General features: G+C 38.9%; 1 protein-coding gene across 1 annotated transcript in view; it reads right to left on the bottom strand.

Moving 5' to 3' along the window:
* Positions 1-16,525, bottom strand: part of LOC117384736 (cadherin-18-like) — a 145,095-nt gene that overhangs the window by 87,363 nt on the left and 41,207 nt on the right. Inside the window, exon 4 of the mRNA XM_055228284.1 lies at positions 13,903-14,022. Coding sequence (XP_055084259.1) covers positions 13,903-14,022 — 120 coding nt within the window. The remainder of the gene's footprint in view (positions 1-13,902; positions 14,023-16,525) is intronic.

Genomic DNA, 16,525 nt, shown 5'->3' with positions numbered 1-16,525 from the left:
TCCGAAATTTGACCTCTGAAAACGGCTTTAATGTAGTATGAAACATGAGTGGTATTTTCTTAGGAGATACTATAAAGGTATATGCAAATGTAGGCCACTAGAATAGTTTTCTACAAAGGGCCTTTACCTTAAAATAAGTGTTTGATGCTGATTTCTCCAAAAGCAGTTTTAACCCTTGTAAATATATTTTTTCAGAACTTCAGTTGCATTCTGATTATTGATGTCTGTGTTTATGATCTTGTTTGACTAGTGTTTCTCTCTACTTTCTGCCTTCAGCAGTTTGTTCGCATTTACGTCAAAGCTTTGTTTACATTCACACTTCCACACGATCTGTCAGTATGCACGCATTTGGGTTTAGTGGACCTCTGACAACACAAATACAACAAGTGTTTTTGTCTCACCTGACACAGTAATCTAACACTCATGGGGACTGCAAGATTGACAGAGACCAATTTCCATATCCCATGTCAAAACAAGCACAGCTCATATGCAAATCCTTTGTCCGTAAAGGGAACATATTATGCAGAGTTGACTTTTATGAACTTTTAAACATGTTATAATGGTGTTCCTTTATCATTATCTTACTCAAAGTTGTATTTTGATTGATCATGCATCTTTGAATAATCCCGTATTTGCTGCATTTGGGACTCAGAAAATGTCTGTGTTGATCTACCCTTTATTTATACCCACTGCTCTGTACTTACTTGTGATTATTTAAAGGATTCAGTCTCCACATCATACATATTAAAGAGGGGGTATTTTACTTTTATGGGGTAATAATTGCCAGCATATTTAAATCATCATGTTACCTTTTATTGTTTTGAAAATGTCATATTCACAGAAAACAATGTATTGACATGTTTAGCTATTGTTTATGACGCTGAGTCTCCTTTCTGTTTGCTGCTTGCTGAAAAAGCAGAGCTGCTCAGTTCTGCAGTTTAAGTCAATCGTTTCCAAATTGTTTTAGATCAATATTGTATTTTACAATGAACAAAATGTACAATTGTGATTGTGCTTACGTTGTGGTTTAACATTATATATTGACAGATTTTTATTTTGGATTATTTTTGTTTTATTTATTCTTGCATTCTGCAGTTAGAAGAGTCTGCTTTACTATGTGCTTGCCTAAATTACCCCAAATGAAACAGGATGGGCTGTCAGCCTTGCATTTTTAATTAATATGTCCAGGGTCCAATGCTATTGATGTGCGATTACCCACATATGTCGGCATCTAGAGACTTCCTGACAACTCTATGGAAATGAAACCATGTATGCTCCCACAGTGTCATCCAGACAGACACAGGATAGCCAATTTTAACTTTCATCTCACAAAGAAGCTCAGGGCAATTTTGGGTTAGCCCTGATATATGTAGCACCCTTCAACCCAACCTTTTGTCCTTGTCTGGGGAGAAGAGGCTGATTTGAAGTATTGAGTTCAACTTCAATGTAAAGTGACCCTATTATCTCCATTTGGGTAACTATCTTATAAAAGCTGCACTGCCAATATTTGTCTGCACATCTCCTCCACTCCTGATTGTCCCTCTTTGTTGTATTGTCTGTGTAACCTGCTTTAGTCAATATTCTCATCAGCAGTTGCTTGTCTCTTATTTATCATAATATCCATGGTTCGATATCCACTTAAGTCCACTGAAAACAACACTAATTTATATAGACATGTGTTCAACTCTCTACATGAGCCAGAGACTGTAATCCTACCTTGTTGCAATATGTTTTGGATATAATGGATTATGTGCCCAAAAAAGGTCGGCTGTAGAGGATTGGCGCACATGCATAAAGCAAACAGATTTTTTTTTTTTTTTTTTTTTTTTTTATATTAGAGGTTATATCAGGTAATATTAGATATCTGTCCTTACATGTGATTGACAGCCATATTGTTCTGCTCTGTGATATGAGCTTCAGTAGATCTGAGCAGGAGCAGCTGTAAATTCACCTCTTTTGATTCACTAAAGATTCAGTTCTCAGAGTTGGATCAGAAAAAAAAAAAACAAATAAAAAAAAACAAATACAAAAGAGAAATAGGGACCACTTTAGCTGTAAGGTGTATTAACCTCCTGAGATCCGAGCTCCTGCAGGACTTTATTTGCAAAAACTATTAAGTGCTTGAACACATATATTTTGTGTAAAAAACAAAATGAGAAACAATTGCACCTCTGGGAACAATGTGTCTCATTTGTGCTGCTGACAGGTGCAAGAAGAGATATGCCTTTAAATAAAATAAAATAAAATAAATAAATAATGAATAAATAAATACAATTAAAAAAATATATATAAATATATATTATATATTATACAAAAAAAAACAAAATAAAATAAAAAAATGAAATACAATAAAAAAAATATATAAAAAATAATAATAAAAAAATGAAATAAATAAATAAAAAAATATTCTAAACTCTTAGAAATATTCAAAATTGAACATGTTCTTGTTGCTGTTCTTCTAAAAATTTGCACTGTGGCCTAAACAACCCAAAATGTGTCGTCCACAGATGAGGACACCAGGTCTCAGGAGGTTAAATAGGTTAACTCAACTGATAATGTATTATACATACCTGCTGCCACACTGTGACCAAACACATGCTAGTCCTCAGAGTTGTGAAATTATTCCATCCAACAGTTTGCTGATTTGTCCTATCAAACAAAGTCTACAGAACTTAAATAATAATGTTGTATGAAAAACGCTGTCATGTACTTTCACCACTATTCTCAATGGTTTTCTACATGATTCTACACTGGCTCAGGTGTAAATGTACAGACAGGAGAGGGTCAGATGGGAAAGAGGATGAAGAGGAGAGCATCAGAAATGTACAGAAAGAACGAAGGATATATATATATATATATATATATATATATATATATATATATATATATATATATATATATATATATATATATATATATATATATATATATATATATATATATATATATATATATACATTTTGTGATTACTATGCAATTATTATATTAGGCCTGGTCCCACAAGGTTTAACCCTGGGTCCAGTACTATTCATAAATGAACCACATTCTACACAGCCTGAAGGCTTCCTCTCAGCTCTAAGCAGATGAGGCCATAAAGAACATAATAGACTTCTTAGAGATCTTAACTACTTCCCTAAAGGCCTTAAATAATAAAACAAATCATTACAGTCATAGTCATACAGGGCACTTAAAAGTAGGTATGATGTAATTTAAACAACTTCAGACCACATTTTACATCACACTATAAAACAAACTTACTAAGAAAAGCAGTTGTGTGCTTTCAACACTATTCTCAATGGGTTTCAAAATTATTCTATACAGGCTCAGGTGCAAACATACATAAAGAACAAAGCGTACATTGTTTTTAATGATCACACCTGTGTGTTTTCACTGACAGCAAGAGTACAAAGAGAGAACAATAAATGCCTACACCTACAATATATTCTGCAATAATACTAAACTTGGGTATTCCCTGAGGGTCAACCAGTTCTGTTCATTACTGACCTACTTATAAGTTTGCCCAGAGGCTTCCTGACAGCTATGAACAGAAATATATAATAAGCACTACAATGCCACTCAGTCGACATCTTGAATATACATCAATACTTGAAGTGTTGCACGTCTTAACTTTCTTTAGACACTAAAGTACTGTAACTGCATGATGAAGTGAGAACAGATTCCCCCTTCAACCGACCCGTGACTTCAAAGTGGTGTAGGATACCATCATTCAACAGCATCAAGTTAGTCCAGATGGAATAGAGGCTCAGGTGCATAGTGGAACAGAATAAAGTGTATATTCTCTATAAGTACTCCTCCCCATCTGAGTGCCACATCATACAGCAAGTTTTCAACCCTTGAAATTAACATAATTCTATTGAATATATGCAACATATTCTAGTGGTATAATACAGTATTGTTCAAAATTACTGTGGTCACATAGCTAGGATGACAATAAACCTCCTAAAACATTGAAACATTCAAGTAATACAGCACAGACCTGGGTGTCCCACAAGGTTCAACACTGGGTCCAATGCTATTTATAAATGACCCACATTAAACTTAACCCAAAGGCATCCTGTCAGCTCTATGTAGATGAGGTTGTTATGCACTTAATAATACACTTGAGATCTTAATTATATTGTGTTACTTATGTGGATCATGCTACAAACGTATAATCATTGTGGTTTCATTCAGACATTCAAGAAGATGTATTTGTAGTATTAGATTTTCATTATACTTATATAATGTATGGGTTAACAATAACATACCCTTTCCCACCCCACAACGTCCTATACATACAATTTATTTAGGCCATTTGTTCACACCAGACTGCCTTTGTAGAAATGTGTTTGTATGGCTATGTAACTGATACTGTTTAGAGAGCCCACAGGCACAGAAAGAACGCCACAGCCCTAGGGCATCTGTGGTACAGTAGATGATGCCACCACTGAGGAGTGAATGAATAATGGATTCAATTATAAAAATCTTTGGGGCTCTAAACAGCACTATATAAATCAAAACCTGTGTTATAATGCTTTTTTTCTTACTTTGAAGCTGAAATGAAACTGAAAAATGTCAAAAATTTAAAGAGGTTTTTAAACTAAATACTAACTTGAACATGTATTGCTGTCTGTGTTGGCGGGCAGAACTGGCTCCACCGACTTGTTGTTAGCGACGCCTCATTTTGCCATTGTGGAATCCGGCTCCGTGGCACACTTTTGGGACAAACTCAGTGCCAAGTTTCCCCTCTGCTCCCGGCTGCATGTCTAGACCATTGCTCTATCTTGTGTGGAAGATTCTTTGGGCCTAGCGTGAAGTATGCCATTTCTTGCCGGCTTGAAGCAGTGTGACAGCTGTCTAGTGTTGGAAGCGAGGATGACAGACAAAACCTTAATGACTCAAACCCAGAGCCAGTCTCGTGAGCAGCTCCTTGAATTTGTGGTGATAGTGGAACAATCATGTCCATCGCTATGGTGAATGAATTAGATGCGACCGTAGCTGTTCCCGGTGTAATTTCCGCCCCTGCTGATGTGGGATGTGGGACCTCTACCCGTATTCAACATGATACATGGGGTTGCCATAGTGCAGCTAAACCAAAGGGTTCAACTTCCTCTACTCCATCGCCCAACTGGTCCCTCGTTACAAAAAAGTAAGCACTCATATCATCATGCCAGCCCTAATCAGAGGCAGCCATTGGAGCTGTCAAATAAATTTTACATTCTTGACCTTAATGTGTTTCCATGTTTACACCAAGTTTTTGAAAAATGTGTTGCAAATCAAGTCATAATTTATTTAAATAACTGCTACATTTTCACATCTTATCAAACGTATTTCAGAAAAGAGCAGAGTATTGTCACTGCAACCACAAAAGTTTTAAATGACATTTTCACAGATAAACAAGATTGTGTAGCACTGTTTATTGATTTAACTAAAGCTTGTGATCATAGTAGACCAAAGTAGATCATAAAATCTATGTCTATATCTGAATCTATATCAAAACGAGTATAAGACCACATGATAACTACTTTTATTTTGTGTTAAAAAATGTACTTTTTTTTGTCTGAAACAGCATTGTGTTATTGAAACTGGTATTGAGTACTTAGTCTTTTCCTTAATATAGAAAAATCAAGTGAGAAATGTTAGTATTATGTCTACACGGGGCAATTATATGGTTAGAATAATGTCTTCCGCTGAAAGAACAAAATATTCTGAACCCATGAGTCCAGTTTTCTAGCTCTGTAGTTCAAACCTCAACAAACATATTCTGAAATGCATGGGATTTCTGAATTAGTTTAGCTCTTTTTTTTTTTTTTTTTTCATTTTCGCTTTTTATGTATTCCAAAACCCTTCATCCCTATATCCTAGAGGATTGGAGACTATTGAAAGTGAATGTCGGGTGTAGAAGTGCGGAAAGTCGACGCAGAAGGCAGCATTTGACACAGAGCAGGCCTGACACTTTGCCAGCCAGAATGTGTGGCTTTCATCTGCAAAATCTCTCCACTCCGCAGACCCAAGGTTAGCCCCGTGTCCCTCTGCCGATAATTCATGTGCTCATAGGGGCGTAAAGCCGCGGATCTGTCCAAGGCCGGCGCAGACGGGAAAAAGGACTGTATAATATCCTCACGGTTGAGATAAGAGTTGAAGAATGGTTCCACGCTGCAGCCTTTATGAACAGATTTAGCGCTTTGGTACCAGTCTCAGGCCAGCCACCTGATCCACCTCCGAAATCGGTTATTAAATCAGATAATGAGACGCGAACAGTAGCAAAACAAAAACAGGATGCAGGAGAAAGTAGTGCGGTGTGGTGCGGTAAAAATAATAACATGAAAAAAAGATAAAATGGTGTCTGAAAGTAGCCCCAAAGGATAAATAAAGCCAAAAACAGGACCTTTACAAGCTCCCATTTATAGTGTTTTTTTCCCTTTTGAATACTTTCTCACATTTTATAGCCAAACTAAAATAATAATGCATTAGGTTTCGTACAATACCTTTGAAGATACTCAAAATGCTTTCCATTGCATGATTCATTCCCTCCCCATACTTGGTGGTAGCAGGTTATTGGCAGGTTGTGTCACTTCACCTTATATCATTTTCAGTTAGCCTAATGTTTTAATTTATTTATGTATCTATATTTATACAGGGGAACCCAATGATCTGGCATTAAATGTTCTGGTATCAATGATTAACATGCACGTGAGGTATTCTGGTAGTCTCTGAAGTAATGTCTTATAGATAAATTTCATATAGTACTGTTCTCTACTAACAGACAGTGATGGCCAACACACTTTTTCCTACAGTGATGGTTTTCAAATCTATTACCTGTAATAAAATGGAGGGCAGAGCGAAATAGTGGATCCAACGGATGTTAAAGCAATGGATATTTTAAGATGCAATGTTCATTCAAAAGTATTCTGACACCATGGAGCAATAAATATATTTATCAGTAATGACCCAGCAGTTTATTGGGCTGTTCCACGGCTCATTTGCTTACTTTTTTGGCCCGGAGCCCCAATGTGGCCTATTGATTTCACGCTGCAGTGCCCATGTCCCAGGGATGCAAATGGAACGTATCAATAGACAGAGTTGCTGCAGAGCTTAAAATTGGCGTAGGGTTGCCCATCTTTGCCATCGGCCGCCCTGACCCCAATCAACTACTCATACTCACAACTTACTGAAAAATGATTTGTAGCAATGTGCAACCACGCAGTCTTAAACTCACGAATCTAGCTAACATCTAGAGCAGTGTAACTTTCTTACACAAAGTAAAATCTTAAACTCTTCCTAATAAAAAGTACAAATGGCTACAGTTCTATTGACTTAAGTGAGCACTTCCTGTGAGCAGATAATGCTAACCTAGATATGTCAGACAGGACTGTAGTAAGAGGATCAGCTGCCCCAGATGCAGTTACATATAGTAAAGGGGGATTCTCATTATTTTTCCACAGAACCGGACCAGAGCAGACTTAGGTCCGCAGAGGCCTGGATGGACTCGGGCTACGCTTCACCTTCACAGAGAGGCTAATTCTACAGAGACTGGAGGAGAAACCACGTGAAAACTTCCACCATAATGTGCTATATACCATCGGTAACATCGGTATCCATGGGTGGAGTTGACCAGTGGTAGAGCAATTGCCGTACAAGCTGCAAATTGTACTTAACTGCATTTTTAAAAGCAACCAACTCCATTTGTCAATAAAACTACAAGATAACCTTTCTGTAATTGTTTAGCCCTATATACCTGCTATACCTATACCTGCTCCTGGCACGATTCCCCTCGCCCTCTCCACTTCGCTTCTTTACACTTCCACACACTTCCTCTTGTGTTGTCTGGCTTCCTCTCCCATCTGCCCTCCTGTCAGGTGAATTCTGTTTAACATGTTGTTCTGGCTCCCCACCTGCCCGCACGGCTAAGTTCACCTGTCAAACGCACTGAAGCACTCGGCACTATACAACCTCCCCAAACGCGCCTTAAGCATTCAGCTGCTAGCCTCCCAGCCATCTCTGCTAACACTGCTAACATCGCTAACGCTGCTAACATCCAACGCGAACTGACAATGGCTCCCAGATTCAAACGGTCCAATCAAATCGATCCAAATGAAAGGAAGATTTGCATTTGAGGTGAGACACTGCAGGTGAATAGGGAAATAGAACAGGGACAATAGAAAATGAATTACAAATTGTTTATTAAGTAATGTTTTCTTATTAAAAATGTGTAAAATTTTTAAAAATAGGACTTCTTTACTAAAAATTTGGGATTTTGGCTATCTTATTTAGTATTGGCATTAAAATTGTATGTAGGCACTAGTTTTATGTCATGTTGCAAATCTTTTTCCAGTTCTATATCACATTCTATAACATATTCACATGTTCGTTTGTCGTTGCTTCGGTGTAAAATTTGAAGGTGGATGAATCGATGTAAACCCTGGATATGTGGTGGGCGTCGTTGCATCAGATGTTTGCACAGAGGAGATAGATGTTTATGGAGGACCACCATAAAAATTGCCCAGACGTGATATGCTTGGAGGAGGAGAATGTTAGTGTTGGATTGTATGAGTTATAAATAGAAAATTCTTCAAGTATAAAATAATTATTCAGCCACTCCAGCCAATTTATAGGGGTGAATTTGGAGATATATTTGGGATTCCGACGCAAGTTTCCTAAGAACTAAAGAGTCAATCTGGAGCGAGACTGCTTGAAGGTAAAGTCCCTTCATGCCCGCACCACTGGTTTGGCAGAGGGTAGGCGTTGAGCAATGCTGTCAATCAAACTTGTCGCTAATCCTAGCAGCAGCAACCTCAGGGAAAGAAGGCGCCTGATTTGATTTAGGTACAAATTAGTGAAATAAAAACAACAGGATCATGTAGAACAAACATTTAAGACTAAAATGACAAGCCTGACAGCAGCGGTTACAGAGAGAGGGGTGGTGTTTTTTCAATAGAAAGTGAATTGAAGTGAGAGTCAGTGGAGTCAGAAATGCGCCTGTGCTCACTTCCTATTAGGAACGTGGCGGCTAGCATGTTAGCTATGTCCATTTATATGTACTCTATGTCCAGAACACCTGTCTTCATGTTTCTATTGTATGCACTCCATCCATCCATTTTCTTCCGCTTATCTTGGGCCGGGTCGGGGGAGCAGCAGTCTAAGCAGGGACTCCGAGACTTCCCTCACCCCAGACACGTCCTCCAGCTCCTCCGATGGGACCCCAAGATATTAAAGGCAACCAATGTAACTGTTTCAGGTGAAGGGTCAACTACATGCCATGCTCTCCTTACGTTATTGTTTTGCCTTAAATGTTCTACTGTATGGCATTAAACATCTGTCACCACGGAGACAAGCACGTGAAGTTACAGGTCAGATCTGTGGAGAGGCAAATCTACAGGAAACCAAGCCTAAGTCATTTAAAGAGGTCATTTTAAAATTGATTACCATGTTACAATGTTGCTCCCCAAAAATATGCCTGAAGTGGTTTTACATGTTTGAGTAATTTAGTGATCTCTGCTGGGCTCCTCCTTATGTTTAGCAGCACGATCCTATGTAAAGCTCACCCATGCTCCTGCACAGCTGGAGCAAGACTAAACCAGATCAAAAATAGGGCTTGAAAAACACAGTTAAATACAACAAAACCAGGTCTAGAATAGCATTTTTTTTCAATAGACAAATCAGAACATAGCAGCAGAGCAAGTGTCAAAATACCCAGGCTTCAGAATAAAAGGATGAAGGCACGATTCACTATTTCACAATAAGGCACGCTCTTGTATTGAATTTGATGAGTTTTAATCTCTCGCCACCCACCAGGAGAATACACTGCCCAAAATAGTCGAACAGGCTTACGAATATCAATAACCCCATAACACTGCTATCTCTCCTATGGATTACAGATGAAATATGAATGAGCTATTCTGGGCACGGTGGCACTTGCTAAAACACACGTGGTTTAAGTGTTGACTTGATTTCACAGCCAATTCAAAGCGCCATCTCTTGCTAAGAAATAGTGCCATATTTGTTAGATTTGCAGCTCAAACTGTAAAAGTGGGGATTGTAAAAAATACTGAAAGATTACTGTTACTGAAAGATTGCAAACGATAAAGAAAATAAAGAGTCTGTATAAATGTGTATACACTGGGAAAACACGCAAACTAATGTTAATCAAATCACACACCTTCTTAACCACTGTGCTGTGATAACGATCCATCACTAATGTACTACAGTGATGTGATATTAAAGCTACACTGGCCGACCCACCTCTGTTGTATTCTCACATTTCACCACTAGATGCTACCTGTGTTACTGCTGTCTGATTGTGTGCCAGCTTTGGCTTGATAGAAGAAAAGACCAGGTGAGGGGAGGGGCCAGGGAAGGGGAACAGGTTTCACATCTGACATCTGCCAATTTTTTATTATTATTATTACTACTACTACTACTACTACTACTACTACTACTACTACTAATAATAATAATAATAATAATAATAATAATAATCTAATAAATTTACAGATGGTAGCATTAAGGCCTTATAAAAATCATTGGTTTTCCACAATTTTTTCTTGTATTTTTGCACTGTGATATATGTTCAGATTTTATACACATTTTTATTTGGTATAACTGTAGCTTTAAATTTTTGTTCTTCATTTTTTTATTGCTTTTTAAGAAATATGATATAAACTGTATCAAATCAAAATTAAAGCAACATTGTGTAACTTTCTGGATATGGGACATTACCTGTAAGATTATTCCATGGCAATAGAAAGTTATAGCTATACTTCTCCACATTCTCCATGGAGATAGATGGATTTATGCCATACTGTGGAATATTATAGACAAAGGAACAACATTTCCATGGAAACAAGCAAGACAAGTAAGAGTGAGGTTTGTGGGGATGCAAGCCCTACTAACAATAGTGCGATAAAAACATTTAAAAGTGCCTAGATTTATTTTATTTTTATTGTTTTGTTTTATTGTTTTGGTTGTTTTTTTTTGATAAAATGTGACACAGTGGGGCTTTATGGAATTAAAGAAAGTGTGAACTGAACTGAAGTGACAGCAGACTAAAAACAATAGCAGCGAGCTTCAAAGTTATGAATTGGCAAGAGATACTTTCTAGTTTTTCTTTTTTTTTTCTTTTTTTTTTTTTTCAAATTCCTCCTAAAACTGCTAGCGCTGCAGTTAATACAACAAGCACTTGGATCCATGCCGAGCTTCTCCCTTTGCAAATTCTGACCCAGTTTTATTCAAAGCTTCTAACACCATGAGAGGAAAGTTCACTGCTCTGCCTTATTGTCAAAGCTGTGAGAAGGCTCAGAACAGGGCACAAACTCCAGTCCCGCAGTTACACAACGCATGGATCAATTAGTCCATTTGTTTATCTCTGTTTGCAGAGAAAGATGAGGAGGAGGAGGGAGGGGGTGGAAGAGGAGGAGGGAGGAGGAGGAGGAGAGGACCGTTTTACAAGGACAACAACCAGAAAAGGCTCTAAAAGTGAAGATGCGGCGTGTAGGGCCATCCTTAAAATGTGACTAAACTCCTCTGACAAGCACATTTCAAATAGAGCTGCTGAATTGGGTGTTACCTGGAGGAATAAAGGGGAGAGTGAGGGGGGAGGAGGGGCTGGGTCTAGAGGACTAAAGGGGAGAGTGAGGGGGGAGGAGGGGCTGGGTCTGGGGGACTAAATGGCAGTTGGAGGACAGAGGAGAAACAGGGTCTGAAGGACTAAATGGGAGTTGGAGGGGAAAGAATGGGTGGGGTCTGGAGGACTAAAGGGGACAGTGAGGGGGAAGTAGAAGATGGGGATGTATATATATTTGTCTTGCTTGATGAAGTCTAGCTGAAACATCTAAAGTAGGTAAACAAACACTCCTATCTGACAAAAAAAAAAAAAAAAAATCTTATGTAACAGTTCTAGTAACATCAGAGTACTAAGAGTTAACATAACCACAGAAGATTTGTACTTGCACACAGCACTGCGACACTGGGACTTCACCTCAAACTGAACCAGACCAGGACCAAACCAAGTCTAAACCAGGACTAAAGTGGAGTGAAACCAGAACTGAACTAGGACCAAACCAGGACCACACTAGGACGTCTAGTGCGTCGAAAGTTGTGGTTAATGACTGTTGTGATATGATCGGTCTGAAGTGTCGTGCTGGTGGACTGCCAAACAAACACGGAGCTGCCATGTTGTTTTTTTAGGACGAGCTCCTCCTGCGTGTGTGCGTGTGTGTGTGTGTGGCCTGCCTCTCTTACGGTGACAAAAACTGGGTCTCCATGGTGAAAATCCTTCATTATGAGATTAACTACATTTAATCTTCAGATATAGGTTAAAATAGGTTAAGATTAGACTTCAGGTTAAGTAGTTACTATGTATTTCCAGATTATTTTCCAGACCAAAGTTTAGTTTGTTTTCGTACCTGACAGTTTCGACTGCTCACTAGTGTTTTTTCTCAGAGTGTTTGTGTGTGTGTGTGTGTGTGTGGTGAATAGTTAATGCACTCCAGTGTGGCCAGGCAGCAGTAATGAGAGGGGAGAGGAAACTGAATATCAGCCGCTATCAAAGTCTGAAACTGAGAAAGAGGACAGATAAGTATGGAGTATGGAGAGGTAAAGTCTGCCTTTTAAAAGAACTGCATGTAGCCTTCCCTTTTACAGTTCAAAAAAGTGACTTAAAGTGGAACTAAATGTCTAAACTCCACTCCAAACCACATTTCAGAACTTTTATTTGGAGGACTAAAGGAGAGAGAAAGGGCGGAGGAGGAGGAGAAGGGGCGTGGTCTGGACATAAAACGAACAGTGTGATTGGTCTAACAGGTATCCACACTTCAAACTCTGCCCCTGCAGCCAGGTCGTCAGAAAACAGAAACATCTGGCTGATATCAGGGCAGTCTTTTGTGATGTCACCAACTACCTCACTTACTTTATGCATTCCGAGCATCATAATTATTCACCACAATGAGTTTTTAAGCGCTTTTCACAACTTTCACAACAGAGACCACAGTGGAGTTTTGCAGCAACGGTAAAACTAACAAACTTCCTGATTATCGGACAATTCGCTCACATTGCGATATCTCGTGTCTGCTGCTCGGGTCTAACCAGGAAGTAAAATTAAAAACTTGTTTTAGTGAAATGTGTACTCTATCCAGTGGCACTTAAAGTCTAATTTTGGATTTGAATACACTTCAAAAGACATCTCCATGGGGAAAATAGATAAAATACAATGTTTATTCAGCCCAAACGACAAAACCCAAATGAGCCGAACTTGCATTTGGAGCTGTAATGGTGAAGAATAAAAGCATGCCGCAGCAGGGGTCTCCCTCGGGTCCACAGGCGAAGTAAACAACCTTTATATCTTAGCGCTAAAAAGAGACGTTTTAAAGGCAGAACGCAGGAGCAGATGAGAAGATGGCTACCCAAGACGACCCTCCGCTCTGAAATGTTTGACTCCAAAGCTAAAGTTCACGTAATGTCTGCTGTATATTTGGCCACATCATTACTGTGTTTACCATTTAAATCCACAAGGAAGGACATCGACACTAAGGCTGTGAAATATGTCTCATTTAACACTATGACATACGCTGGCTGTCATAAATTTGGATACTTTTGCACACTCGCAATTCGAAGTATGGATCTCGACTCCAAATTAGCTGCTAGACTCAATTGGCTTCATTTGAGTGGAGCTGAATGTTGGTGATATCAAACTCCCACCCAAAAATGATCCAAAAGAGAACCAAAAACGGGATGAAATTGACTCTAAATTAAGCAAATATTAGAATTGACGACCGTGTGTACCATCAGAAGGAGCTTGCATGATACCAGTACCACAGTTTGAGAAAAAAAAACACAAAAAAACCCCAGCTTTAATCATGTGTCCCACTCCCAGAGCCAGCAGGAGCACAGCAGGGGAGAGCCTACCTGTCTTGGGGTCGACAGAAAAGTGCGGCTGGCCCTCCAGGAGGCTGTACACGATCTTAGCGCTGTTCCCGTACGTGGGGTCGTCCGCGTCCGAAGCCGTCACCTGGAAAACCGACGTTCCTGAACACAGTGGGAGGGAATCAGAATAACTTTACTCACTAACATGACGGTAATTTATAGAATATTCATCATGTTTGCTCATTCAGTTCTTGAAAACATACTGCATGTGAGATTTTGAGTTTTTTATCTGTGTCCCTAGATGCAATGCTACGTAAAAGCACACAATTTTGTTATTTAAGCAAGAACATTACATGAAAAAAATCTACTTAAGTAAAAGTATTTAAGTACCCGTTTAAAAATGTACTTTAAGAGTAAAAAGTATTATTTTTTTTTTTTTTTTAAGTGTTAAATGTAGTGATATTGATTTAAAAATCTACACATTTTGGTCAAAAGTAACAATACAAATACATTTCTTAATATTCCTTTTGTGTATTTATTTTTGTTTGCTCAAAGCTGAAGCTTGAACTTGAAAAATGTAGTCAGGATGGTAGCACAAACACGGTAAAAATAACTCCTCAAATCATATGAAAAGTACTTTTTACTACAGTACAGTACAGATATCTGCTCTCAAATGTAGTGAAGTAAAAATAAAAAGTATCCACTGTAAAATCGACTTAAATAAAGTACAGATACCTAAAATGTCTACTACTACACTAAGAACAGTACTTTACAATTTGTACTTCATTACCTTCCACCACTACATCTACAAATACTGTGACAAAAGTTAAACATTTTGACATATTTGCTTAATAAATGTGAAAAAATATGTTTATCAAGAGCTTAATGGCGAGTGATAGTTTTAATCTCAAACTTTCTATGCACCGTTACCCCAAAACACAACCTGTTCCACTTGCTTAACGGATGATGGATTTCAAAGCACGCTTAATCGGACTTTAAGCCTCTAGATTATCGCCGATCCAAAAACACGGCGCTAATACTAGCAAGTGTTAAGACAGCAAATGTACTAATGACATGCGTCCCTGCTGTCTGCACGTCCTCTCAGTTAGCAGACTTTTCTCACCTCGTTCAGCACAATCGGGACTATTTTTTACTGTTTCATATCAACCTGTCATCGAATCTTCTTAGAGAGCTACACTTTCATTTTTGTTTATTTTTTTTTACGCATTTAGAGATGGAAACGAATGCTAGTACCTGATTTATCCTGTCGAGTTGTTATTGTTGTTGTTATTGTTTTTTATCCAAAGTTACTCCTCACTTACCTTATTCATTCTGAACATCGTAATTATTCACTGCGGTGAATTTAGTGCGTGTTTTCACAACTTTCAGAAACCAAGAGTTTAAAGATAATGAGAACTAGCATGCTAATGGCGCACTTCCTGATCATTGAACGGCAAAACACCTTACAAATAGATACAGACAGCACACAGCCGACTTATTTTGACCTCAAGACCTGCTTATACCATATATCTGTACTGGAGGAATGGGGAAAATGTGTATAGGGCCATTAATGTGAACTTTTACACACATCACACACATATACTGCATTGTTTTTTTTGTGTGTTTTTTTGTGTGTTTTTTTGTTGTTGTTTTTTTTCCGCATTCTATGATTTATTTATTTTATTTTATTTTTTTGTTATTTATTATTTTTGCATTCTATGATTTATTTATTTTTTTATTCTTGCTGCCAGCACAATAGTAAAACAAATCAAATCAAATTTTTTATAAAGACTTTTTTTTAGTATCAATACCTGCTCAAATGTGTCTCTTGTTTCTAGTTTCAGTACGTGATTTTCAGCACTTTTGACAACCCTAATTGTGCATATTTACCCTGTAGCAATTGCAGACGTTAACTAATACACACTGTTCCTATTAAATAAATTGTGTATGTAAAAGTGTATGATTAATCACACGGTGCCAACACTTATTGTGTGAATTTAACCACCAACTCATTTCTTGGTGACACTTAACCTTTGCAAAGTGGTGCATACAGTTTATCTGAATCACGGCTAAATATATCAACACATGCTGTCGCTAACATATTGTGAGTGGAAGGACTGTCAGCAGCACGAGACGTGTTTATATCACACTCACACTCAGAGAACATCAGACTGAGACACACTGACATGAGGAGGGGGAGGAGAGAGAGAGGAGGGGGAGAGAGAGGGAGGAGAGAGACAGGAGGGGGAGAGAGAAGGAGGGAGGGAGAGGAGAGAGAGAGAAGAGGGGGAGAGAGAGGGAGGGAGAGGAGAGAGAGAGAAGAGGGGGAGAGAGAGGGAGGAGGGGGAGGAGAGAGAGAAGAGGGGGAGAGGGAGGGAGGAGGGGGAGGAGAGAGAGAGAAGAGGGGGGGAGAGAGGGAGGAGGGGGAGGAGAGAGAGAGAAGAGGGGGAGAGAGAGGGAGGAGGGGGAGGAGAGAGAGAAGAGGGGGAGAGAGAAGGAGGGAGGGAGAGGAGAGAGAGAGAAGAGGGGGAGAGAGAGGGAGGAGGGGGAGGAGAGAGAGAGAAGAGGGGGAGAGAGAGGGAGGGAGGGAGATGAGAGAGAGAGAAGAGGGGGAGAGAGAGGGAGGGAGACAGAGAGGGAGGGGGAGGAGAGAGAGAAGAGGGGG

Source organism: Periophthalmus magnuspinnatus, chromosome 17 (genome assembly GCF_009829125.3).
Source record: "Periophthalmus magnuspinnatus isolate fPerMag1 chromosome 17, fPerMag1.2.pri, whole genome shotgun sequence".
In the NCBI taxonomy this organism is placed as follows: domain Eukaryota; kingdom Metazoa; phylum Chordata; class Actinopteri; order Gobiiformes; family Gobiidae; genus Periophthalmus; species Periophthalmus magnuspinnatus.
The sequence above is the reverse complement of the archived record's forward strand: the minus strand, read 5'-3'. Positions and strand labels throughout refer to the sequence as shown.